Source organism: Lepidochelys kempii, chromosome 1, assembly GCF_965140285.1.
Source record: "Lepidochelys kempii isolate rLepKem1 chromosome 1, rLepKem1.hap1, whole genome shotgun sequence".
Classification (NCBI taxonomy): domain Eukaryota; kingdom Metazoa; phylum Chordata; order Testudines; family Cheloniidae; genus Lepidochelys; species Lepidochelys kempii.
In genome coordinates this window covers 208326594-208354204 of record NC_136380.1, presented here as the reverse complement: position 1 = coordinate 208354204, position 27611 = coordinate 208326594, and the positions used below count along the sequence as shown (strand labels likewise).

At 43.2% G+C, this 27611-nt stretch overlaps 1 protein-coding gene across 4 annotated transcripts in view; it reads left to right on the top strand.

Moving 5' to 3' along the window:
- The window catches only part of SPAG17 (sperm associated antigen 17), a 307861-nt gene that overhangs the window by 195354 nt on the left and 84896 nt on the right, over positions 1 to 27611 (top strand). For all 4 annotated transcript variants that reach the window (XM_073310300.1, XM_073310290.1, XM_073310281.1 and 1 more), the window contains exons 20-23: positions 1043 to 1285; positions 7534 to 7645; positions 8355 to 8492; positions 21460 to 21573. In XM_073310300.1, coding sequence (XP_073166401.1) covers positions 1043 to 1285; positions 7534 to 7645; positions 8355 to 8492; positions 21460 to 21573 — 607 coding nt within the window. The remainder of the gene's footprint in view (positions 1 to 1042; positions 1286 to 7533; positions 7646 to 8354; positions 8493 to 21459; positions 21574 to 27611) is intronic.

Here is a 27611-nt window from a genome sequence, read left to right as displayed (position 1 = left end):
CTTTATATGTTAGTACGTTGATTCATAAGCATTCAAGATCATTTTCTTCTGAGTGATCAGTGACTCTGGTTCCATTTTCGACACTGTGCCACTTCCTGTTCCCTTTTGCACACTTGCTCCTTCTTAAATAGGTTATTACCATTGATCTTAACTTTCCAATCACGGAGACATCCCAACAGATTTCATTAATACCAACTAAATCAAATTTATGCTCATAAATGAGGAATTTCAATTCCTCTTATTTTTGACCCCTACCATTCATGTATAGGCAACTGAAGAATTTCTTCTCTACATTTCTTTGGGTTCCTTGATTAATTTTGTTCCCACCATCCCAATTTTGTGCTAACTTAACACTTATATCTTGCCTTTTTTTATCCATCCCTTTTGTTGTTAGTTTAATGCTCTCCTGACTACTCTAGCCAGCCTGCCCCTGAGGAGATTGATCCCTCTTCTACTGAGGTGGAGGCCATCCAAAATACACAGGTCCCTCTTCCCACAGAAGGCTGACCAATGTTCAAAACCAAAACCCTACACCACTCACCTAGCCAGGATTTCACTTCCAGAATCTTCCGCCTTCTGCCTTCCTTTTCTCATGCGACACAAAAGATCTCAGACAAGATCGCTCGGACATTCTTCTTCTTCAGCATGCTTTTGAGTTTCCTGAAGTCATGTATTATCTGCAAGATGACCATCAATGCATGTCATATGACGTACAAACATTAACTAGTAAACTCATTTTCTTGGTGCTCAACTTGAGCAACCTGATGCATAATTTGCAGAAGTTATGAGCACTCACAACTGCAGCTGAATTTGAGAGTTGTGCTTTGAACATATGAAGTGCTATAAAAATTCAAAATATTCTGAAGAATCCTATTGGCTTTGAAGTTACTTAGGTGTTTTTCAAAATTTTACTCTGTATCAGAATTCATAGCCATTTCAGGAGGCTGAATTAAAGTTGCAAAAAGAGTTTTTTATAGGACAGTAAGCATCTTTTGATAAAAACAAAACCATAGTTACCTAAATTCTTAACTTTTTGTAATAGGCTTGGAAGGAAGAGCATGATCGACTACTAGAGGAAGAACGACAAAGGGAAGAAAAGAAAGCAGAGATGAAAGGAAAGTCAGGTGGTAAAAATAAAGGACAGAGCAAAGAGATACCAGTGCCTGATGACAGCAAGGGGTCCAAGACAAAATCTTCCAAGGAGAAGTCTAAAGATGAGACAGCAAAACCCCCTGAACTTGAGGAGCACAGTACCCCAGCACCACCCTCTGAGAAAGTTTATGAGGTGAGAAGTCACAGTACAGCATCATATTAGAAAAGGGTTAGGTGTTTAAACTGTCAAGACTCCATTAGAGCTATCGTCCAAGTGTGAAACTGGAATCAGGGACAAGTTAACCCTAATTGTGTCTTGTTTAACTCCGTCATTTAAACAGCTGACCCTTTTCTGACAGAGTTCTTTGTACTGTTTAGGCATCTCATCTTTTTACAACTGAACTGTTCTTTTTTCTTGTATTTCTTGGATTTTTTGTACATGTGGAATGAACATAAGTATTGGAAGGATTCCCCCTTCAAAGATATAGGCCTTGATGTGACAGAGTAGTGAGAAGGGACCCCCAGAGAGCCTGTTGCAGCTCCCTGATTCAGGGCTGCCTGGACATTGCACAAGTTTGGGCTGTAGCCCTAACTTACAGCACTTACTCCACAGTGCAGGATAGGGCATAGAGGAGTTTCACTATGTCTCTTTTCCTACCGGTCTCAGTGCTGACCTGTCCTCAGAATTCCTTATACATATCCTCCTGCTGCATACACTGGCAGAGAGTTCTCTTGCAAATAGGGAATTCTCCACCAGTTAACTCTAGACAGCTTAAAACCCCTGTGTACTGCTTCTGCCTGCAGAATTTTACCCCCTCGATTCTTGGAGGGTGACAATTCTATTTATGTCACCACCTGAGTAATGGAACTGCAGAGCCACAAAACAGTACTTCAGAAAAATATATAATATCTCAGTCTGAATTTGTTGGAGACCACTATTCTAATTCTTGGCAATTTATAGCTGAGCATCTGATTGGAATGGCTTAACACTCTAAGAGTATGTCTATACAGTACACTACCCCTGACTCAGGTTTAAGCCCAAGCAGCACTTCCATCCACACAGAAATCAGTCTGATTTGGGCCAGGAATCCCTCTGGACTCAGGCCCATGGTCTCTGCAAGAGTGGTGGGTCAGAGCCCACTGTGACGTGGGTCAAAGCCCAGGCATTTTGCAGTGTGGACACAATTCAAGCCAGGTCATCAGACTCAGGTCTGGAGAGTCCTCCAACTCTAGCCCACAATCTTCAAGGGCTGTGTTTCCCAACTCTTCCATCCCAAAACTTCTCACTCACTTCCAAGGAGCTCAAAGCAAACTCCTGGTTCAAATGCAACTGCTCAGCATTTAACCCTTCACTTCCATGTGGAATGCTTAGCTGGAAATACAGTTAATCCTCATATAAATTAACTATGACCAACACTAAGAAGAAGTTCTGCATCGGGTGCTTCTAGCTGTCCAGAGGAACACAGATGGATTCTGGTTAACCTCTGATCCCAGGCAAGCAAGACATTCAATTTCAGCAAGAACACAGGAGATGTCTGGAAAGCTACATCCAAGCAGCTGACAGTGTTGGGTCTCGATCACACAGCTAAACAATGCAGAAAGCAAATCAAGCTGCTGAAGACAGACTACCTCAAGGTCAAAGATTCTAACAGCACCTCTGGGAACTCACGGTCTTCCTGCCTCTTTTACACTGAGGCCACTGTGGTGCAAGACAATCTGCTGAGCAGGGATGGCACCTTCATTACCACCCCCCCACCCTCCCCAGTCACAGTCATCACTAGAGGAAAGCCAGTCATTCGGTGAAGGGCAAGAAGTTACCCTTGTGTTGAGGCTGGTAACCAAAGAGTTCATACTGCTGGAGCAGCTACAGCACATCCTGGGTCTGTACTTGGAGAAGCTGTTGGGGACGGCCCTGAGTAGCAACCTGCTGCAGAACTGGCATCAGAGCAAGTGCAGAGCCTGGTAAGTTTCTGCCCTATGTTTGTTGTTACTAATGTATGGATGGGAGGGATTTCTGGCTTATGGCCCTATTAAGTTATTAATGCAAGCCAAGATTTTGGTGTGCTTCCATTTAAGGTGGAACCCACATTATTTCTGTAGTGTTTGCCCCTCTTTCCACCAACACTACATGGAATTCAAAATGCACACCACAAAATGAGGAAAAATGTTAAACAAGCAGTTATCATGAAATTTTTACTAATTGCTCAATGATAGTTATAAGTATGGGTTGGGAGCTCCACAATTAACAGCCTCACATACCTCTCTGGTCTAATACAGTGCACCTTATAAATCAGTCACAGCTGCACTGTCCCAGACTGCCTGTAAACTGAGTCCCAGAAAGCCTGGCTGTTATAGCTGGCTTAAATATATGAGCCCAAATTACAGCAGACGGTGGCTGTCTGTCTGTGTTAGAGGAGTCCCCATGGCTGGCATTCAGTCAGACATGTGCATGGATGCATGGTGCTTGTAAGGAGGCTATACTGGGTCTCCATGCTAATTCAGCATCTTGTTGATTTTACCACAGATTTTCACGAATTGATGGCTGGTGATGAAAGCAAACTTCTCACAAAGGTGGAGCTCCAGGTGGCTGGTTATGTTCTGGAGCAAGGCATACTTATTAGGGCCATCTCTGTAACTCATGAGTAGAGTAACCAGATAGCAAGTGTGAAAAATCAGGACGGGGAGTGGGGGGTAATAGGTGCCTATATGAGAAAAAGCCCCAAATATCGGGACTGTCCCTATAAAATCAGGACATCTGGTCACCCTACTCATGAGCCCCCTCCATTCCAAAATGTGCTGGTCAGTCACTAGATGCCTAAGTATCTCCTTAGCATAGACAGATGGCTGTCTTCCGTTGGCCTGGGACAGAAGTTCACACTTCCATTCAGGGACCTCCCAAATATCAATGGTCTCCAGAGCTTGCCCTGCCTGAAAGGATTGAAAAACCATAGCTAGTGATTAGACCCCTCATAAAGCCCCACCCCCACCCCCACCCCGACATACCACCAAAAAAATGAAGAGGCTATAGAAATCATTTCGGCTGAGTTTTGTATGTGTATCTTACCGTGATTTGCAATGGCTTTCGGGGCTGCTCCAAAAGACATCCAAACTGACTAGTTTTTTTTCTGTGAATAAAATAAAGCCCATTGATAAAAAGTATCATTTTTACCTTGAATTAAAGCAGCCAATAATGTGACATTCCATTTTCTTTTCAAGGCCGTTCCACCACTGCAGGACAAACACAAGAGCCTAGGGAAGTGAACCCATCTTCTGCAGGCAAGGAGAAAGAGAGTCTGAGATGAGTTGATGAAATGCTAGATAAAATAAATCAACAGATAGTTTTCCAGAAGGACCAGACTGAGTATCAGAAGAATAAGGATGCAAGAAGGGTGGAAAGAATGATGCTGCACATGCGAGGAGAGATTAGTTGAGAGATTCATGGAGTATGATCCCAGGTTGAGGGGGGAAGACAGGAGTAGCAGGAGTTGTTCAAGTGATTACTTGTGCTTATGGCTACCAGACTGCAGGCTCCCCTGCCACTTATAACTCCTGCACCAGCCACACATCATGAATCTTCTCCATGGTATATTGTGCTGCAGACTCTGCAGCCTTGGAACAGTTCAGTGGTTGCCTGGACCATCTCACAGACAATGAACAGTAGCACATGGAACAGACATTATACCCTGTGCATTAATCCACTCCAATCCAGTTGCAGCCTTCACATGTAAAATGCACCCGAAAGGCCAAGGAGAATGGAGGGACAGGGAATACCCAGAAATAGCAGTCCATGTCATTTGGTAACATGCACCTTTCAGAGTTTTGGCAATGAGTTTGGTTATTGTATGGTACATTTTGATTGCGGCTGGTCTGCCTTTCTGGTTCTTATACTGGTATGTAAATAGATGTGTAAAATAAAGTGTTGAATTTTAACACAAGGCTACAGTAACAAGTTTTATTATATGTAATGTTAAAAGTGCACAAACTAATAAATGCTCATTCTCAGTGCATTTAATAATAAACATTTTTCAAATATCATTTCATTCCCCCTCATGCAAGGGACTGTGCAAACCTATTATGCAGGCAAACAAAACATATCTGATTTCCATGGCGCATCTGGATCCATCACCAGTCATGACAGGTGCACTATATAGCTGTGTGTACCAATTTTGAAACACATCAGTGTCTTGAGTCCACTGCTGGCTAAAAGATTCCCCCTTGTCCTTGCAGACATTATGCAGAACACAGCACGCCCCAATAATGCGGACTTCACTGATGACACTGGCATCCAAATGGTTTTGAAGGCACCATCAATAAAATCTGCCAAACGCATATTCCACCACCATCCTACAGCTACTGAGTGTGTAGCTGAAACTTCTTTTGCCAGGTCCTCTGAAATCAGGATAAGATTTCATAAGTCATGGCAACAGAGGGTAAGCAGCATTCCCTAGAATAACAGTAGGGACAGTGTCATTCAGTGGGAATAATATTCGAGCTTCTCCATGAAGGTAAAGTCCTGAACTGTGGAACTCCCTGACATCATACACCTTGCCAGTGTCCATGAATCTGCCCCTGCAGTTGACCAGGACCTGTATAATGGTGGAGTAGTACCCTTTGCAGTTAAGTACGCATGCTCTTTGCAGAAGGCAAACTGTAGGCACATGAGTCCCATCAGTGGCCCCAGCACAGTTTGAAAACCCCATTTCCTCAAAGCTAGCAATTATTTCAGGAACATTTGTAATTCCCACCATCTTTGGGTTACATCACATTCCTGATGGCCTCACAAACCTCTGCCACAACCCCCACAGTTTATTTGCCAACTTCAAACTGGCTAGCCATGGACCCTGTAGCAGTTGGGGTAACCAGCTTCTAGATGGCTATAGTTACCCACTTCAGGATTTGTATGGCATCCCTCATGTGGGTGTCATGATGGTGGAACATTGGGGCAAGTGAACACAAACTCTAGGAACATCTGCTTCTTCATGCAAAAGTTGTGTAGCCACTGCTGGTCATCCCAGGTGCACATGGCAGTGTGATGCTACCAGTCTGTTTGTGGCCCTGCTCTGGAAGTGCCAGGCTACATATGTGAAATGTTCAGCTAAGGTAACAGGCATGAACAGCTCAGCTGGGTCATGGCTGGCATGTCAATACATGGCTCTGAGAGGTGCCTTTGGCAGGTCAAAAACTGCTGCTTAAATAATCCACCAGCATTTTGGAGATGCTCTGCCTCATTTCCGAAATAGGACTGACAAAGTGAGTAGGAGAAGTGTTGATGGCTCCATCTGCTGGGAATGTGCAGACACAAAATGGTTTACCACCCAAAACACAGCTCCCACGGGATGAACAGATAAGTTTTCCCATAAGCAACTATGAACTAAGCCCTAGAGCAGCTACAGCTGGCGAGGGTGCTAGGAACCCTGGGATACAATGGCATAAACCCCAAGAAGCTGAAGTTATGACTTTGGTCTGCGTAGTGCAACGTGGACATGCCAGCACGTTCATGAGGCCTGGGTTTCCAGTGCAGTGTGGATGCTGAAGTGTGAGCTTGGAAACACTGAGTCCATAAAAAGAAAAGGAGTACTTGTGGCACCTTAGAGACTAACCAAATTATTTGAGCATAAGCTTTCGTGAGCTACAGCTCATGAAAGCTTATGCTCAAATAATTTGGTTAGTCTCTAAGGTGCCACAAGTACTCCTTTTCTTTTTGCGAATACAGACTAACACGGCTGCTACTCTGAATTGAGTTCATAGGTGCAGGTCATACAGACCCAAGCTTACTATGCTGTGTAGACATACCCTAAGTATCAGATATTAAAGGTCTAGAGCTCCTGCAGGCATAGGCTTAAATACCTTTAAGTCAATTTAGGCCTTCCACTGTAGATAAGTCAAGCTCTATGCCATTTAGTATTCTTGGATATTTTGGGTAAGACCTTGAAAACCAAAGTTCTGTCCGCTTCATCTGGATCTTAAAGATCCTATAGCTATTTTCATCAGAGTAATAGTTTCTCTCAGTGTGGTTGGCCAGAATTTCTCCTTCATCTCTATTACATGGTGAGCAAACAACCTATCTACCACTCTCTAACCCCAGGGATGGTTGCATATCAGTGAAGCAGTGATTTTATATGTTCATATAGGGCCAAATTCTGCTTTCCCTTGTAACCAGATACCCCCATTAATAATAATAGGGTTGTGTATTGGTGTAATAGAGAATAATTTTCCCCATAGTTTGTTAAAGTCATTTGAAAGTGGTATCAGTGTAAATAAGCTACTATTTCCTATGCCAATATCTAACAATTCTACATGTTAATCACTGTATAATAGCATTGAATGGCTGAACAAAAAAAAAAAATAACCAGAAGAGAGCAATCTTGCTTGTCTTCCATCTGCCTCCTTCATGCCTTCTGCCTTTCCAATCCACACATAGTCTGACATTTCTTTTTCCAGTTTCTTGGCTATAATGTTGGGGAGGATCTCATTCAAGTCTCAGGGACCAGTCAATATCTTTTCCCCACTGACGGAGGACAGATCCAAGCAGAAAAGATAAAATTTGAAAAAGGTGAGTCTTCCTTTCTTTATATTTCATTCCATTTTATTATTGATTGATGGGGTGCATGTGCAATTGAAAACAATATTCATGAAATAGGACACCATTTAAAAGTTCTCTTAACTTGAGAACTTTTTATAATTATTATGTTTGTAGAACTGATTAGATCATTGCTCTTCAGTATCAAAATTCTAAGACTACTTTCAGTTATAATAAAGTTCTTTTCACATCTCTGTATTAAATTAATGATTTCTTAGGCAACTTGGAGCATAGTTTCTAATTGCACTGTATTTCTGTATTATCATAATGTTGATATTTTGTTGTTATATTTTAACAATTGGTGGATAACCAGAGAATCTGAAAATTAGAACTGGAGACCAACTAGGTCCTATTTAGTCCATCCTTTAGCAACCAGTGCATGGTTGTTCCCTACATTACATGCTCCAGTGATTTGTCCAATCTGGATTTAAATGTCCCAAGAAATGGGGCTTCTACAACCTCCTTTGGAAGATTATTTCACATCCTAATAGATCCGACTGTCAGGAAGATTTTTCTGATATTCAATCTAAAATTTCCTATTCTTAATTTTGTCCTATTACTCCTACTAAGCAATTTGGCGCACCTTAACTAATTTCTCTGTTTGACTTGTTGGCATCACCAATCTGTAACTGCAGGCACAAAAGCAAGCCATTTACAAATGGCTGTATTTCATTGTTTTCAGGGACAACTTTGGTAAAAATGAAGGTGGTAAAGGATCACCACAGTTTCTTCATTCATATCACAGACCCCAAGAAAAGCTTGATAGAAAGTGAAGGACAAGAAATGATCAACTCTTTGGAAGGGCAGCAGAGTGAGCCAGGTCAGTGTGTCACCATCACTGCTATAAAGAGTAATCATCGAAAATAGTCCACTAATTAGATGCAAGGCATGACATGTTGCAAGTAATGAAATAATTATTTCAATTCTTATTTATATGTAACCCTTCTGCCCGTCAGAGTTGGCAGCAACAAGGGCCGGGTTCAATATCTAGGGGTTCCATTCCAATAACACAATGCAAACCGGCTCGAGCCCCCACCCAGTGACCTGGGACAAATATATACCACCCCCGCTGGGCGCCTCCAAGAGGCAATACTTCCCCTCTCGCAAGCACATAGTCTGAGTGTAGCAAAAGTCTTTTAATAACAGAGAGAAACAATGTGGCATTATGTTGGGGAAACACCACCAACCGGATTCATAACACAACCCATGAGCAAAAACAACCCCACCCCAGGCAAATTGGGGCATGCCCTTTTCCCTTTGGTTCTTGAGTCCAGCAACCCCAAAAGTCCAATGCCCCAAAAGTCTCTGTCCCTGGTCAGGGCAGCCCCAGAGTTCGAAAGTTTATCGGCGGAGCTTTACCTCCCAACCTGGGTGGAAATGGGACGGGGGTAAGAGGCACCTTACGTGATCTGAAGCTGACCGCCCCATAGCTCCATAGCGGCGCTCCGCTCCGCCAGCCGCCCCACAAAACTCCTTCGCGCAGCTGCACTCCGCTCCACCAGCCGCCCCACGAACTCCTTCGCTCAGCTGCGCTCCGCTCCGCCAGCCGCCCCACGAACTCCTTCACTCAGCTCCACAGCCCACAAGCAGCTCCTGCCATCCACACACTGCTCCGTGTCGAACTGCTTCACCAGCCATCCCGCAAACTGCTCCACAATATATCTTCAGGCTCCCCCACTACTTAACACAACACTCAGTGATTTCAGCTCTTAGGTGAATTCAGCTTATAGTAGGGGAGCCCCAGTGCTGGTGCACTGTCAGCCCAAAGTGAGCTCAGCAGCCTATAACTAGACTTCTAATGAAATCAAAATTAGCTCTGATATTCCACAGTGGAGAGAGGAGGAAGTGCAATCAGCATGTAAGGCCCTCACCAAGGGGCCCATGCCACCAAGTATTAATACTTGTCCCCAGCCTCTCTCCATTCACACAGTTTTGGAACCCATGACCCTTGCCTAGCGAGTGCTACTTAGATGATGGTGAATCCCTCCATCGTAACAAAAGGCCACGTACAGTTCCAAGCACAGTTCCCATAATCAGGGTAATAACAATTTATTCTTCCTGCCCCCATAACAGAGACACTGGGGATCCCACAGCAGCCAAAGTGACCATTTGGGCAGCTATGGTCTCATTCTAGGCGTGGTGGGTGTGCCTATGCAAATGAGATCGGCCCCTGAAGTTCTTTTCCACAACTTGCCACACCTCACCACCAGATGTCAGGGTGGAGCTCATCCTGACACTGCTTACATATAATACCAGGTAAATAAAGTTAGTTTAGTTGAAAACAGATAAATGTACTCTACTGAAGAATGGGAGGATGAACTCACTTTACTGGACATTATTTGAGAAGACTGGAAGGAAATCAAAGCCTGAGTGAACGTCTAGCTTCACTTTCTGTAAGATGCTGAATAGTTTACTTGCTATCATTGCCATTCATCAAGTGCAACAGAATAAGTAGAGTGAATGTGCTATGTTGTAGCTATTATTATTCTGACTAGTACTTTGCTTGAAATGTCATTGGGCTAATGCATGCCTACATTATATCCCATTTGGAGCCCAAAGAAGCTGTAGAGGTGCTCTTCAGTGATCCTTACTGGTGTAACAACCTTTAGGTGGCCGTTAAAAACTGGCCTAAAGTAGAGCAGCACTAAGTTTTCTTACAGGCTGAAGTGCTCCTGGCAGCTCTGGGATTCAGCAGAACACAAAGGTGGCATGCAGCAACCTTCCCTCACCCCCTCCGGTGTTCAGATCAGAGCTCTGGCACACTTGAGGATCTGGGCATGACTAACCACAGGTCCAGTTGGCTCGCTTGATCACCACCCACTTTGTTGTGCACAGAGGCAGAGAAGATGTTGTGAGAAGTAATTGTAACTAGGGCTGTCAAGCAATTAACAAAAATAATTATGATTAATTGCATGATTAAAAAAATAATTGTTATTAATCATACGATTAATCACACTGTTAAACAATAATAGAATACCATTTATTTAAATATTTTTGGATGTTTTCTACATTTTCAAATATATTGATTTCAATTATAACACAGAATACAAAGTTTACAGTGCTCACTTTATATTTTATTTTTTATTACAAATATTTGCACTGTAAAAAACAAAAGAAATAGTATTTTTCAATTCACCTAATGTAAATTCATGAAAGTTGAATTTACAAATGTAGAATTAGGTACAAAAAAAACTGCATTCAAAAATAAAATAATGTAAAACTTTAGAGCCTACAAGTCCACTCAGTCCTATTTCTTGTTCAGCCAATCACTCAAACAAGTTTGTTTACATTTTCAGGAGATAATGCTGCCTTCTTCTTGTTCACAATGTCACCGGAAAGTGAAAACAGGTGTTCTCATGGCACTGTTGTAGCCAGCGTCGCAAGATATTTACATGCCAGATGTGCTGAAGATTCATATGTCCCTTCATGCTTCAACCACCATTCCAGAGGACATGCGTCCATGCTGATGACAGGTTCTGCTCAATAACAATCCAAAGCAGTGCGAAGCAGCACAAGTTCATTTTCATCATCTGAGTCAGATGAGAGAAGAAGGTTGATTTTCTTTTTTTGTGGTTCTGGTTCTGTAGTTTCCACTTCGGAGTGTTGCTCTTTTAAGACTTCTGAAAGCATGCTCCACACCTCATTCCTCTCAGATTTTGGAAGGCACTTCAGATTCTTAAACCTTGGGTCAAGTGATGTAGCTATCTTTAGAAATCTCACACTGGTACCTTCTTTACGTTTTGTGAAATCTGCAGTGAAAGTGTTCTTAAAATGAACATGTGCTAGGTCATCGTCCGAGACTGCTATAACATGAAATGTGTGGCAGAATGCAGGTAAAACAGGGTAGGGGACATACAATTCTCCCCCAAGGAGTTCAATCACAAATTTAATTAACTCATGGAAGCATGTCCTCTGGAATGGTGGCTGAAGCATGAAGGGGCATACGAATGTTTAGCGTATCTGGCATGTAAATACCTTGCAATGCTGGCTACAAAAGTGCCATGCAAATGCCTGTTCTCACTTTCTGGTGACACTGTAAATAAGAACAGGCCAGCATTATCTCCTGTAGATGTAAACAAACTTGTTCGTTTTAGCATAGGCTGAACAAGAAATAGGACTGAGTATACTTGTAGGCTCTGAAGTTTTACATTGTTTTGTTTTTGAGTGCAGTTATGTAACACAAAAAATCTACATTTGTAAGTTGCACTTTCACAACAAAGAGATTGCACTACAGTACTTGTATGAGGTGAATTAAAAAATACTGTTTCTTTTGTTTATCATTTTCACAGTGCAAATATTTGTAATAAAAATAATAATATAAAGAGAGCAGTGTAAACTTGGTATTCTGTGTTGTAATTCAAATCAATATATTTGAAAATGTAGAAAAACATCCGCAAATATTAATAAATTTCTATTAGTATTCTGATGTTTAACAATGTGATTAAAACTCCAATTAATCACAATTAATTTTTTGAGTTAATCATGTGAGCTAACTGTGATTAATTGACAGCCCTAATTGTAACCCATACTATAGTTTCTGTTGCAAGGTGGAGGGGAAAGGAGGCACCCAGAGAGTGGGAAGAGGATCAGAGGTGGTGTCAACAGACAGAGAGGAGCTAAAGGTTAGGGACACTGGGAGAGGGTTGAAGGGAAAATAAGAGCATAAGGCAGAGGGGAAGACACCAGGGGGAAGGGGAATGGGTTAGAGGAGGACATACCAGGAGAAGTCTCATGATCATTGAGACGTGAGAAGTTTTATATTTCTCCTTTGGTCTGTGTTGCTCACATAGTTGTGCAAATGAAACCATACAGAAGCCTACAACTCTGCAATAGTATCTAAATGTAGCCCCCTCCTCGGGCACTTGTAATCCCCAGTGGAGATCCCCTTATTCCACTCTTGTGAGCTCAGTGACCGAATTTAGGGCTAATGAGCCCCTGGATTTTTTGCAGTCAGTGCCTCCACCTAGTGGCCATATGCATGAACTAATAGATAACAGCTCCCCCCTGCTGGAGCCTTTCACTGCTGTATATAGCTACACTCTTCAGTATGGATGCAGCCTGCTTTTCACTGTGGTGTGTGGCTACGTGTACCCTATATGATACCACAAGTGTAGACAATGCCTGTGTGAGTTACATAAATTTCAACTCACATCTATGTAACCAAGGAACTGTCCCACACAATACTATTACTTTATAGATTTGATTATTATAATTATATACAGTGATTATTATAATTATATGTACACCATAACATGAACATAACCCATAAAAAACCCTAAGCACTAGAAAGCATGGGAAAGATCATTTAAGGTATTTTGAATAAGTATTGTTTTAACCTTTCAGTTCATGCATTTGGTTAATGATAATATCAATATGTAAACATTCACTTTATATTTTTATTACACATTCAAAAATACATTGAAAGAACATTACTGGGAAAATTATTAAATACTGAAAAATTAGGAGATGCCAGAATTAAGGTTGCTGCTGCCTCATTCAGTGCACAAGATGAACAGTGTTCATTAATTCCGTATTTTGTTTTCTACTTATTTTTCAGTGTGTGGCCCCAGGCCTTATTTACTATTCAAACCCTGCTCTGAAAACAGAATTATTAATTTCCTAATAGCATTTTCTATTACACTTATTGTTATAGTATCAGTATTTCACAAACATAAATGAATTTATGTTCACAGTGCTCCTGTCAGATGAGGAGGTGGTATTATCCTCGTTTTACAGATGGGAAACAGAGGCACAGAGAAATCAAGCTCAAAAATACCCACTAATTTGGGCACTCAATCAGAGACACCTAGGACCTGATTTTTCAGAGTACTTAGCAGTATACAGCACTTTATATTTTCAAAGCACAGCTCCCATTGACTTCAGGTGTACCTGGGAGTTGTAAGATTGAAAGGGGATCAATTTGTGAATTTGCCATGCATGGTGCCAGTTAGATTTTAAAGCTGAACTCTAACAAACTAGGTTTACCAATATATAATGGAATCAAATGGGATAACCCTTTTTTATTGCGTCCAGAGAGCGTTGGCTTATTAGTTGAATGCTGGGTTCTTGGTAGGTCAAATTTTAACTTGAACAGTATTTCTCAGATCAGGACCCTTGCTATTCTTTACCAACCAACAATGCATTAATTCATCCAGAACAAACAGTTGACCACACAAATGTAGATGAAACCAGTTGTGTGTACTACATGTACAATACATTCTCGCAAGTGATCATCACAGACTAAAGTTGAGATTCAGCCGTTCTATCCAAGAATAAGGCAAATTCCCAAGATTTCTAATTACATTTACTTACAATTCTTAATACCTAACATATTTATCATACTTCCAAGGATGTATTTATCTTTAAGACACTTTCAAGAGTGTGATTAGTAAATTTGAATGGATCGGTTCAAAAGGGACAGGTTTAGAATATTAAAAGCTATTGCTTAAAGTAATTGTTTTCAATCTCTCTTAGGCCATTTTGTTTGGACTTATATAGGAGTTAGAATCTAAAATATGGTTACTTGACGTCTCACTAGAGCAGGGGTGGCCAACCTGACCCTGAGAAGGAGCCAGAATTTACCAGTGAACATTGCCAAAGAGCCACAGTAATACGTCAGCAGCCCCTCATCTGCTAACCCCCTCCAGCCTCCAGCGCCTCCCTCCCACTGGCAGGCCTGCCGATCAGCGCCTCTCCCTCCCTCCCCACACCTCCTGCCCACCGCAATCAATTGTTTTGCAGTGTGCAGGAGGCTCTGGTGGAGAGTGGGGAGGAGCGAGGTATGGCAGGCTCGGGAGAAGGGGCAGGGGCCTTGGGGAAAGGGGTGGAGTGGTGGCAGGACCTGGGGCAGAGCAGGGGGTTGAGCAGTGAGCACCCCACACCACATTGGAAAGCTAGCATCTGTAGCTCCAGCCTCGGAGTCAGCGCCTATGCAAGGAGCCGCATATTAACTTCTGAAGAGCCACATGCGGCTCTGGAGCCACAGGTTGGCCACTCCTGCACTAGAGTATAGATTCAGCAAGATAACTACGGTCCTTTATGTCAAAGAATAGAAAGGGAAATACAATCATTGAAATGAAATCTCACCACTTCCTGTTACCCTCTTAACCCTGGGACGGGGGGAGAGTCCTTTCCACACATCTGGGATGGGCATCGGTCACTTGCACTTAGGATTCTGCACTTTCTTGTGTTGGGTTCAGTCAGTTCTCTTCATCACGTGGTGTCTTCAGTTTATATACCCAAGTTTCAGGGCTCATAGGAGGGAGCCAACCACATATTGCTATTGGACCCATGCCAAGTGAGAGCTTAGTTTAGCTCTTTCAGTTTCTTGCTGCTTCCATTGGTATCCAGTAGATGGCATTCATGTATAACAAATTTCTTTAATCCTTTTCATATGAGCAGCTTTTTAAGCTGCTCATATGAAAGCTCATGCTCAAATAAATTGGTTAGTCTCTAAGGTGCCACAAGTTCTCCTTTTCTTTTTGCGAATACAGACTAACACGGCTGTTACTCTGAAACCTTTTTAAATTTGGTTCATTTCATGGATTGAATATCATTATTAGCTCCTACTATCAACTGGAATCTCCCCTTTTAAGCAATATGTCTTAATATCCCAAAGTTATACCCTGTTTTATATCTTTTAACATTTCTTCTTCTTTGTGCTAGACAATTCCTATTACTTCTAGAGTGCAACAATTATTTACAATGAAAGCAAACAAAATCAATATAATCTTCTAAATTTGGAGGACATACTCTATCACAGAAACATACACTTTAAGGTCAGAAGGGACCATTATGATCACCTAGTCTGACCTCCTGCACCATGCAGGCCACAGAATCTCACCCACCAACTCCTGTAACAAACCCCTAACTTATGTCTGAGCTATTGAAGTCCTCAAATTGTGGTTTAAAGACGTCAAGGTGCAGAGAATCCTCCAGCTAGTGACCCGTGCCCCACGCTGCAGAGGAAAGCAAAAAACCCCCAGGGCCTCTGCCAATCTCCCCTGGTGGAAAATTCCTTCCTGACCCCAAATATGGCGATCAGCTAAACCCTGAGCATGTGGGCAAGACTCACCAGCCAGACACCCAGGAAAGAATTCTCTGTAGTAATTCAGATCCTACCCCATCTAAAATCCATCACAGGCCATTGGGCATGTCTACAGCGAGTAGTCGAAGACCAATTAATTGCCAAAATTAGGCTATACCATCATATCATCTCCTCCATAAACTTATCAAGCTTTGTCTTGAAGCCAGATATGTCGTTTGCCCCCACTGCTTCCCTTGGAAGGCTGTTCCAGAACTTCACTCCTCTGATGGTTAGAAACCTTCATCTAATTTCAAGTCTAAACTTCCCAAAGGCCAGTTTATATCCATTTGTTCTTGTGTCACATTGGTACTGAGCTTAAATAATTCTTCTCCCTCCCTGGTATTTATCCTTCTGATATATTTATAGAGAGCAATCACATTTCCTCTCAGCCTTCTTTTAGTTAGGCTAAACAAGCCAAGCTCATTGAGTCTCCTTTCATAAGACAGGTTTTCCATTCCTCAGATCATCCTAGTAGCCCTTCTCTGTACCTGTTCCAGTTTGAATTCATTCTTCTTAAACATGGGAGACCAGAACTGCACACAATATTCCAGATGAGATCTCACCAGTGCCTTGTATAATGGTACTAACACCTCCTTATCTCTACTGGAAATACCTCGCCTGATGCATCCCAAGACCGCATTAGTTTTTTTGACAGCCATATCACATTGGCGGCTCATAGTCATCCTGTCATCGATCAATACTGCGAGGTCCATCTCCTCCTCTGTTACTTCCAAGTAATGTGTCCCCAGTTTATAACAGAAATTCTTGTTATTAATCCCTAAATGCACTTCTCACTATTAAATTTCATCCTATTACTATTACTCCAGTTTACAAGGTCATCCAGATCTTCCTGTATGATATCCCGGTCCTTCTCTGTATTGGCAATACCTCCCAGCTTTGTGTCATCCGCAAACTTTATTAGCACATTCCCACTTTTTTGTGCCAAGGTCAGTAAGAAAAAGATTAAATAAGATTCGTCCCAAAACCGATCCCTGAGGAACTCCACTAGTAACCTCCTTCCAGTCTGACAGTTCACCCTTCAGCGTGACCTGCTGTAGTCTCCCCTTTAACCAGTTCCTTATCCACCTTTCAATTTTCATATTGATCCCCATCTTTTCCAATTTAGCTAATAATTTTCCATGTGGAACTGTATCAAATGCTTTACTGAAATCGAGGTAAATTAGATCTACTGCGTTCCCTTTGTCAAAAAAATCTGTTACTTTCTCAAAGAAGGAGATCAGGTTGGTTTGACATGATCTACCTTTTGTAAAGCCATGTTGTATTTTGTCCCAGTTACCATTGACCTCAATGTCCTTAGCTACTTTCTCCTTCAAAATTTTTTCCAAGACCTTGCATACTACAGATGTCAAACTAACGGGCCTGTAGTTACCCGGATCACATTTTTTACCTTTCTTAAAAATAGGAACTATGTTAGCAATTCTCCAGTCATACGGTACAACCCCTGAGTTTACAGATTCATTAAAAATTCTTGCTAACAGGCTTGCAATTTCATGTGCCAGTTCCTTTAATATTCTTGGATGAAGATTATCCAGGGGCCCTGATTTAACCCCATTAAGCTGTTCAAGTTTGGCTTCTACCTCGGATGTGGTAATATCTACCGCCATATCCTCTTTCCCATTTGTCGTCCTACCATTATCCCTACGCTCCTCATTAGCCTCGTTAAAGACTTTGGCAAAGTATTTGTTTAGATATTGGCCATGCCTAGATTATCCTTAACCTCTACTCCATCCTCAGTGTTAAGCAGTCCCACTTCTTCTTTCTTTGTTTTCTTCTTATTTATATGGCTATAGAACCTTTTACTGTTGCTTTTAATTCCCTTTGCAAGGTCCAACTCTACATGGCTTTTGACCTTTCTCACTTTATCCCTACATGTTCTGACCTTGGTAAGGTAGCTTTCCTTGCTAATCCCTCCCATCTTCCACTCCTTGTAGGCTTTCTGCATTTTCTTAATCACCTCTCTGAGATGCTTGCTCATCCAGCTTGGTCTACAATTCCTGCCTATGAATTTTTTCCCCTTTCTTGGGATGCAGGCTTCTGATAGTTTCTGCAACTTTGACTTGAAGTAATCCCAGGCCTCCTCCACCTTTAGATCCACAAGTTTTTCAATCCAATCCACTTCCCAAAATAATTTCCTTAATTTTTTAAAGTTAGCCTTTTTGAAATCAAAAACCCTAGTCACAGATCTATTTTTGTTTATCCTTCCATTTAGTTTGAACTGAATTAGCTCATGATCGCTCGAACCAAGGTTGTCCCCTACAATCATTTCTTCTATGAGGTCCTCACTGCTCACCAAAACCAAATCTAAAATTGCATCCTCTCTTGTCGGTTCAGCAACTACTTGGTGAAGGAATCCATCAGCTGTCGTATCCAGGAAAATCTGAGCCCTATTATTATTACTAGCACTTATCCTCCAGTCTATATCTGGGAAGTTAAGTCTCCCATGATCATACAATTCCCATTAGTATTTACTTCTTTAAAAACATGAAAGAGGTCTCTATCCATATCCACATCGGATCCTGGCGGTCTATAGCACACCCCAAGCACTATCCCAGGGCAGGCTCTAGTAGCTTTCTTCCCCAATGTGATTTTTGCCCAGACAGACTCTATCTTATCCATTCCATCACTTCTTATTCTTTACAGTCTATCTCATCACTGATATACAATGCTACTCCACCACCTTTGCCTTTATTTCTTTCTTTCCTAAACAGCACATACCCTTCAATACCAGTACTCCAGTCATGACTACTATTTCACCATGTTTCTGTTATCCCTATAATAACTGGTTTCACTTCCTGCACCAGTAACTCTAGTTCCTCCATTTTATTACCTAGGCTCCTCACATTAGTGTACAAACATCTTAATTTTTGCCGTTTGGCTTTGCTCACATTCTTTACCCAATTGGGCACAGACATTCTACCGCCAATATTACCTATTAGATTGGTATGTACACTGCCCTTCCGCCTTATGTCCATTCTCCTACCCAAGGTTGTATCCTTTCTTACTTCGTTTTCTTCCCTTTCAAAGAGAATAACTGGCGTGGAGTTTGCGTGGACATCTCCCAACCATCTCCCCCAAATTTCCAGTTTAAAGCTCTCTTAATCAGTTGTGCCATCCTCCATCCTAGAAGTCTATTTCCCTCCTTACTCAGGTGAAGTCCATCCCAAGAGAACAGTCCTCTGTCCATGAATGCTTCCCAGTGGCCATACATCCCAAAGCCCTCCTTATAGCACCACTGCCTGAGCCATCTGTTGAGCATCATAATCTTGTCACACCTTTGTGGCCCTTCTCCAGGAACAGGCAGAATCCCACTGAAGATCACCTGAGCCTCGATTTCCTTTAGCGTCTTCCCCAGCCTGGCATACTCTCCCTTGATATGTTCCAGCGAGAATCTACCCGTATCATTTGTTCCCACATGAAGGATAATCAATGGATTCTTTCCCGCTCCCGTTAGGATCCTCTTCAGCCTCAGGTCCACATCCTGTATCTTAGCACCCGGCAGACAGCATACCCTTCTGTTCTCTGGATCAGGTCTTGTTACAGGCCTGTCTGTTCTTCTCAGTAAGGAGTCCCCAGTCACGTAGACCTGCCTTTTCCTGGCGATGGTGCAATTCTCCAGTCTATCCACTGTTCCATCTGGCCGCAAGTCCTCTCGATTCCTATTGTCCCTTGCAATCCTCTGCAACCCATCCCGTATCCTCCTGGGGCTCATATTTGGTGTTATCTCCATTGACTCTTGCCCTCTTCCAAAAGAACTATCTGATCTTCTCTTTTTCCTTGCCCTCTCACCTTCAGTGACCAGCTGCTGTTCCCCTTCTTCATTTTCCAACTCTGCAAATCTGTTCCTGAGCTCTATTTCTCCTTCACTGCCCCATCTTTTCCTCTGCCTGGTTCTGCTAGTCACATGCTTCCACTGTCCACTTTCCTCATCCAGCAGTATCCCCTCAGAGTTCTTCAGTCCTGCTTCCATCTGCAAGTCTGAGCTTTTCCCTTCAGCCTTTGCATGTCTTTGCTCCATCATCTGCTCAAACCCCCTTCTAAACTCAAGCAGAGTCTCCACCTGCATCTCCAATCCTAGGATCTTCTCTTACATCAGCTCTATCAGGCGGCACTTCATGCAGACAAAATTAGTTACAGGTACCCCCTCCAGGATCATGTACATGCCACAGCTTCTACATCCATTTATCTTCATAGTGTCTTCCACTACTTGGGTCACTACCACTGCTGCCTCTGTGTCTGTCATAGCCTTCTCACTTAAGTCCTGTTAGTCTGGGAAACACAAACCAAACCAAAACACCCACCCACAGCAAAACAAACCCCCAACGAGCATGAAAACACTGCCAGAACACCACACACTCACTTCACTAGCCTGTCTGTTCCTTTGCCTGGCTCTTAGTCTTCCCCCCGAAACTCCCCTTTCAGACTCCCACTCAAACTCCCGTTTACAGCTCTGTTTGCTGGGTCCTGTGCCGTTGCAGCTGCCTACATATTCTTGGTTATACATAAGCATTTCACAGTATTTAGAATTTACAATAGAACAAGAGATGTTTTCCACATACAGAAGGATGTAGATCTGGCTCACAAGGCAAACAAAGGTGCAGTTTCTAGTCTGAGAAGAAAGACAGATTATCTCTGGTGTATTTGATTTACAAAGAAAATCATGTGTATATATATATATGGTGCGGTATAGTCAACACCTGCCACAGTGTTCAAGTCCTTGCTCCAGAGCATGGGAAAATTAGCGCTTCTCCACTAAAAGGTCACCAGAATTTTTTAACATAGACAAAATAACTGCATTTTTCCCATTGCATAGTATCCCATTCTATGAGTGCACAAGGATGATTCAATTAAACAATGGTACTTACATTTAAAACACATTTTTAAAAATACTACTTAACATATTACATAATTCATCTTAATAAGAGGTTATAGGTTATATATTTCAGCTTCACTTTAAAAAGTGTTGGATAATTTTATGACGACTAATAATTATACATCCTGGTGTTTGATCACATTTCATGCTTCAGGACTTCAGCTAGTTGCTTTGGGGATTAGGAAGGAATTTTTTTCATTAATATACAGCATTTTGCAACTAGCTAGAAGTATTTTTGAACTTGTTTTGTTTTGTCTTTCTTTAAACCATCAAGTATAAGCTATGCTTAGATAATGGAGTAGATGAACCAATGGTCTGATCCAGTAGTGCAATTAAGGACAGCAAATCCTTTCTTTTTATTTATTCAGGCAAAAGACTCATTGAAGTCAGTGGAGCTGCTCCTTACTTATCCTGATATATATAAGGGTAGAATTTGGCCCTAAACTGTTTGCGAAAGGATCCTATGTGATAGGATGTAGGTTAACGAAGGATTTGGAAAGGTTTGTGAGGTTGATCCCTGAGGTGCTCTGCATGTTACACCATTCGTGAGGTAGCAAATCCATGCCTGCACATATAAAAATGACACGGCTGTCAGCTAAGCTGCATATGCAGAATAGGGGAAGGAGCCGAGGATGTTTGGCTCCAGTAACACAAAGAGACTGGTTGTCACTATTAGTAGGGGGTTTACACAGTCCAACCACAAGTAGGTAGTGGTGCACATAGTAGCCAATAGATTACAGTTCAGCAATTCATATATGTATTTTTTTCCCTCTTTAAATCCACATTTGTCTTCTTTTTTTCTTTTTTAAGGAAAATTAATAAATCAAAAGAAAGCTGTGAGCAAGTTTGGATCTTTTTCAGCCACTTTGCAAAATGGAATCCAGCTGTCCTTGAGCTACTATGGAGCTACAGGAAAAGCAGCAGGTAAAGCAAGCAGACAGAAGAAGATATTTGAGAGCCCACAGTGGGAGTTCTTATATCTTTCATACACCCCTCAATAATCTGTTGCATCCAGCCCTGACTTTTTTAACATAGTGGGGAATTTTCACCAGGAGTTGAGCTGAGGTTACATTGTCAAATATATGTTATGATTCAAATTTCAAAATGAAAGGAGGTCTCTGCACTTTTTTACTTATGTGAAAACAGACCAGTGTAGTAAGAAAATCCCGAGTATTTTTATTAACTAGCTTAGCAAAACCTGCAAATTAGTTTGAGCCAAAGAAAATGTGATTTGCTAAGGAATCTTCTTGGTTTTCCAAGAAATAATATTTTTCTTAATTTACATAGGTGATTATGGAAATTCTCATTTTGTGTCAGGCCATGTGTACACATAATGAGGAATTTCTGTCAGACTTTCAATAAATATATTCACCAGCTGGAAGCAATTGCTTCATAACCCACAAAGAAAACACCAAGAGCTAATAAGAAAATCTTTTTTCATTTAAGACGTCACTGAAAATATCACACACCTGAAAGTGAACCCCCACTCTGATCAGAAAATAATTTCAGCATTTTTCACCCTTTAAACTATGAAAACATTTAATCAGATGTTTCTCTGTGTGGGTTGTGGTAAGCCATTTGTCTGAGTATACATTCAGTTTCAGTTCTTCCAAGACATTTTCCCCAAGAATTACTAAAAATGTACTTCTTATCTTGTGCTAAAATAGTATCCATACTGTAGTGGACTGTGAAAATTCACATTACATCTTTAAAAAACAGAGAAGCATCTTATTAAACAATTAAATATTCTTTTGTATACATGATGGTAATTTTGATTGCGGTACAGCAGCCATTCCCAACCATAGGTCTGCATGCCATTTCTGGTGTTCAGGCTTCTGCATCACATACTCTAAAGTTTCCCACTCTACCTTAATGATAGGCCTCCCTGCTGAGTCTCAGGGTATGTCTATGCTACGAAATAAGGTCGAATTTATAGAAGTCGTTTTTTTAGAAATCATTTTTATATAGTCAATTGTGTATGTCCCCACACAAAATGCTCTATGTGCATTAAGTGCATTAACTTGGCAGAGTGCTTCCACAGTACCGAGGCTGGCGTCTACTTCCAGAGCGTTGCACTGTGGGTAGCTATCCCACAGTTCCCACAGTCTCCGCCACCCATTGGAATTCTGGGTTGAGATCCCAATGCCTAATGGGGCAAAAACATTATCACGGGTGGTTCTGGGTACATGTCGTCAGGCCCTCCCTCCATGAAAGCAACGGCAGACAATCGTTTCGCACCATTTTTTCTGAGTTACCTGTGCAGACGCCATACCACGGCAAGCTTGGAGCCCGCTCAGCTCACTGTCACCATAAGTCTCCTGGCTGCTGTCAGACGCGGTACTGCATTGCTATACAGCAGCAACCCATTGCCTTATGGCAGCAGACAGTGCAATAGGCCTGATAGCCATCGTCGTCATGTCCGAGGTGCTCCTGACCATCTCAGTAAGGTCAGTCAGGAGCGCCTGGGCAGACATGGGTGCAGAGACTAAAATAGGAGTGACTCGACCAGGTCATTCTCTTTAGTCCTGCCGGCAGTCCTATTGTACCATCTCATGGCGAGCAGGCAGGAGATGAGGATGGCTAGTAGTCCTATTGCACCATCTTCTGCCAAGCAGGCAGGAGATGAGGCTGGCTAGCAGTCCTACTGCACCATCTGCTGCCAGCCAAAGATGTAAAAGATAGAGTGGATCAAAACAAGAAATACACCAGATTTGTTTTGTATTCATTTGCTCCCCCCTCCCTCCCTCCGTGAAATCAACAGCCGAAAATCATTTCGGTGAGGTCTGTCAGGGGCACCTTGAAAAGTTTAATGGAGATTCAGTCCTGCCTGAAATACCAGGGGGAGGGATAGCTCAGTGGGTTGAGCATTGGCCTGCTAAACCCAGGGTTTTGAGTTCAATCCTTGAGGGGGTCATTCTGTGTGACAGTTGTTTTTGTTTCTCCTTGATGTAAAGCCACCCCCTTTGTTGACTTTAATTCCCTATAAGCCAGCCCTGTAAGCCATATTGTCAGTTGCCCCTCCCTCCGTCAGAGCAATGGCAGACAATCGTTCTGCACCTTTTTTCTGTGCAGACACCATACCGCAGCAAGCATGGAGCCTGCTCAGATCACTTTGGCAGTTAGGAGCACATTAAACACCACACACATTATCCAGCAGTATATGTAGCACCAGAACCTGGCAAAGCAAAACCAGGCGAGTAGGTGACGTCAGTGCGGTGACAAGAGTGATGAGGACATGGACACAGACTTCTCTCAAAGCACGGGCCCTAGCAATGTGGGCATCATGGTGCTAATGGGGCAGGTTCATGCGGTGGAAAGCCGATTCTGGGCCCGGGAAACAAGCACAGACTGGTGGGACCACATAGCATTACAGGTCTGTGACGATTCCCAGTGGCTGCGAAACTTTCGCATGCGTAAGGGCACTTTCACGGAACTTTGTCACTTGCTTTCCCCTGCCCTGAGGCACAAGAATACCAAGATGAGAGCAGCCCTCACATTTGAGAAGCGAGTGGCAATAGCCCTGTGGAAGCTTGCAACGCCAGACAGCTACTGGTCCGTTGGGAATCTATTTGGAGTGGGCAAATCTACTGTGGGGGCTGCTGTGATGCAAGTAGCCAACGCAATCAAAGATCTGCTGATATCAAGGGTATTTCCTCTGGGAAATGTGCAAGTCATAGTGGATGGTTTTGCTGCAATGGGATTCCCTACCTGTGGTGGGGCCATAGACGGAACCCATATCCCTATCTTGGCACCGGAGCACGAAGCCGGCAAGTACATAAAGCGCAAGGGGTACTTTTCAATAGTGCTGCAAGCTCTGGTGGATCACAAGGGACGTTTCACCAACATCAACGTGGAATGGCCGGGAAAGGTAGATGGCGCTCGCATCTTCAGGAACTCTGGTCTGTTTCAAAAGCTGCAGGAAGGGACTTTATTCCCAGACCAGAAAATAACCGTTGAGGAAGTTGAAATGCCTATAGTTATTCTTGGGGACCCAGCCTACCCCTTAATGCCATGGCTCATGAAGCCGTACACAGACAGCCTGGACAGTAGTCAGGAGCTGTTCAACTACATGCTGAGCAAATGCAGAATGGTGGTAGAATGTGCATTTGGACGTTTAAAGGCGCGCTGGCGCAGTTTACTGACTCGGTTAGACCTCAGCGAAACCAATATTCCCACTGTTATTACCGCTTGCTGTGCGCTCCACAATTTCTGTTAGAGTAAGGGGGAGACATTTATGGTGGGGTGGGAGGTTGAGGCAAATCGCCTGGCCGCTGGTTAAGCGCAGCCAGACACCAGGGCAGTTAGAAGAGCACAGGAGGGTGCAGTGCGCATCAGAGAAGCTTTGAAAACCAGTTTCATGACTGGCCAGGCTATGGTGTGAAAGTTCTGTTTGTTTCTCCTTGATGAAACTCCTCTTCCCTTGGTTCACTCTACTTCCCTGTAAGCTAACCACCCTCCCCTCCTCCTTTCGATCACCACTTGCAGAGGCAATAAAGTCATTGTTGCTTCACATTCATGCATTCTTTATTAATTCATCACAGAAATAGGGGGATAACTGCCAAGGTAGCCCAGGAGGGGTGGTGGAGGAGGGAAGGACAAGGCCACACAGCACTTTAAAAGATTAAAAGTTTAAAACTTATTGAATGCCAGCCTTCTATTGCTTGGGCAATCCTCTGGGGTGGAGTGGCTGGGTGGCCGGAGGCCCCCCCCCCACTGCATTCTTGGGCGTCTCAGTGAGGAGGCTATGGAACTTGGAGAGGAGGGCAGTTGGTTACACAGGGGCTGTAGCGGTGGTCTGTGCTCCTGCTGCCTTTCCTGCAGTTCAACCATACACTGGAGCATAATAGTTTGATCCTCCAGCAGCCTCAGCATTGAATCCTGCCTCCTCTCATCACGCTGCCGCCATCTTTCAGTTTCAGCCCTCTCTTCAGCCCGCCACGTACTCTCTTCAGCCCACCACCTCTCCTCCCAGTCATTTTGTGCTTTCCTGCACTCTGACATTGTCTGCATCCATGCATTCATCTGTGCTCTGTCAGTGTGGGAGGACAGCATGAGCTCAGAGAACATTTCATCACGAGTGCGTTTTTTTCACCTTCTAATCTTTGCTAGCCTCTGGGAAGGAGAAGATCCTGTGATCCTTGAAACACATGCAGCTGGTGGAGGGAAAAAAAGGGACAGTGGTATTTAAAGAGACACATTTTATAGAACAATGGGTACATTCTTTCATGGTAAACCTTGCTGTTAACATTACATACATAGCACATGTGCTTTCGTTACAAGGTCGCATTTTGCCTCCCCCCACAACGTGACTAGCCCCTCCCTCCTCCCCGTGTCTAACAGTGGGGAACATTTCTGTTCAGCCACAGGCAAACAGCCCAGCAGGAACGGCCACCTCTGAATGTCCCCTTAAGAAAAGCACTCTATTTCAACCAGGTGACCATGAATGATATCACTCTCCTGAGGATAACACAGAGAGATAAAAAATGGATGTTGTTTGAACGCCAGCAAACATACTCTGCAATGCTTTGTTCTGCAATGATTCCCGACTATGTACTACTGGCCTGGTGTGGTAAAGTGTCCTACCATGGTGGACGGAATAAGGCTGCCCTCCCAAGAAACCTTTTGCAAAGCCTTTGGGAGTACATCCAGGAGAGCTTTATGGAGCTGTCCCTGGAGGATTTCCGCTCCATCCCCAGACACGTTAACAGACTTTTCCAGTAGCTGTACTGGCCGCGAATGCCAGGGCAAATTAATCATTAAACACCCTTGCTTTTAAACCATGTATACTGTTGAAAAAGGTACACTCACCAGAGGTCCCTTCTCCACCTGGCGGGTCCGGGAGGCAGCCTTGGGTGGGTTCGGGGGGTACTGGCTCCAGGTCCAGGGTGAGAAACAGTTCCTGGCTGTTGGGAAAACCGGTTTCTCCACTTGCTTGCTGTGAGCTATCTACAACCTCATCATCATCCTCATCTTCCTCATCCTCAAAACCTGCTTCCGTATTGCCTCCATCTCCATTGAAGGAATCAAACAACACGGTTGGGGTAGTGGTGGCTGAACCCCCTAAAATGGCATGCAACTAATCATAGAAGCAGCATGTTTTGGGCTCTGACCTCTCTGGTTTTCTGGTAGGCTTGCCTCAGCTCCTTAAGTTTCACGTGGCACTGCTTCGGGTCCCTGTTATGGCCTCTGTTCTTCATGCCCTGGGAGATTTTGACAAATGTTTTGGCATTTCGAAACTGGAACGGAGTTCGGATAGCACGCATTCCTCTCCACATACAGCGATCAGATCCCATACCTTCCATTCGGTCCATGCTGGAGCTCTTTTGCAATTCTGGGACTCCATCATGGTCACCTCTGCTGATGAGCTCTGCACTCACCTGCAGCTTGCCACACTGGCCAAACAGGAAGTGAAATTCAAAAGTTCACGGGCCTTTTCCTGTCTGCCAGGCCAGTGCATCTGAGTTGAGAGTGCTGTCCAGAGCGGTCACAATGGAGCACTCTGGGATAACTCCCGGAGGCCAATACCATCTAATTGCGTCCACAGTACCCCAAATTCAACCCAGCAAGGCCAATTTTAGCGCTAATCCCCTTGTCAGGGGTGGAGTAAGGAAATCAATTTTAAGAGCCCTTTAAGTTGAAAAAAAGGGCTTCGTCTTGTGGATGGGTGCAGGGTTAAATTGATTTAACGCTGCTAAATTCAACCTCAACTCCTAGTGTAGACCAGGGCTCAGTATGCCACTGTTGTCTGCCTTCCTTTCATTGGTGGAACTTGGGCTGACCAATACCTCAGTCTAACAATCACAAGAGCATCCCAAGCTCTATCCATATCAGGATAGAGTGTGCACAGCAGAATATTGTAATGGGAGGTAGGGCACTGGAAAACACATCTGGTCATTAGCCTGGCTCATCTGATGCTTTAGCCTAGTACACTGATATGGTAGCTCCAAAGGTTGAGAACTACT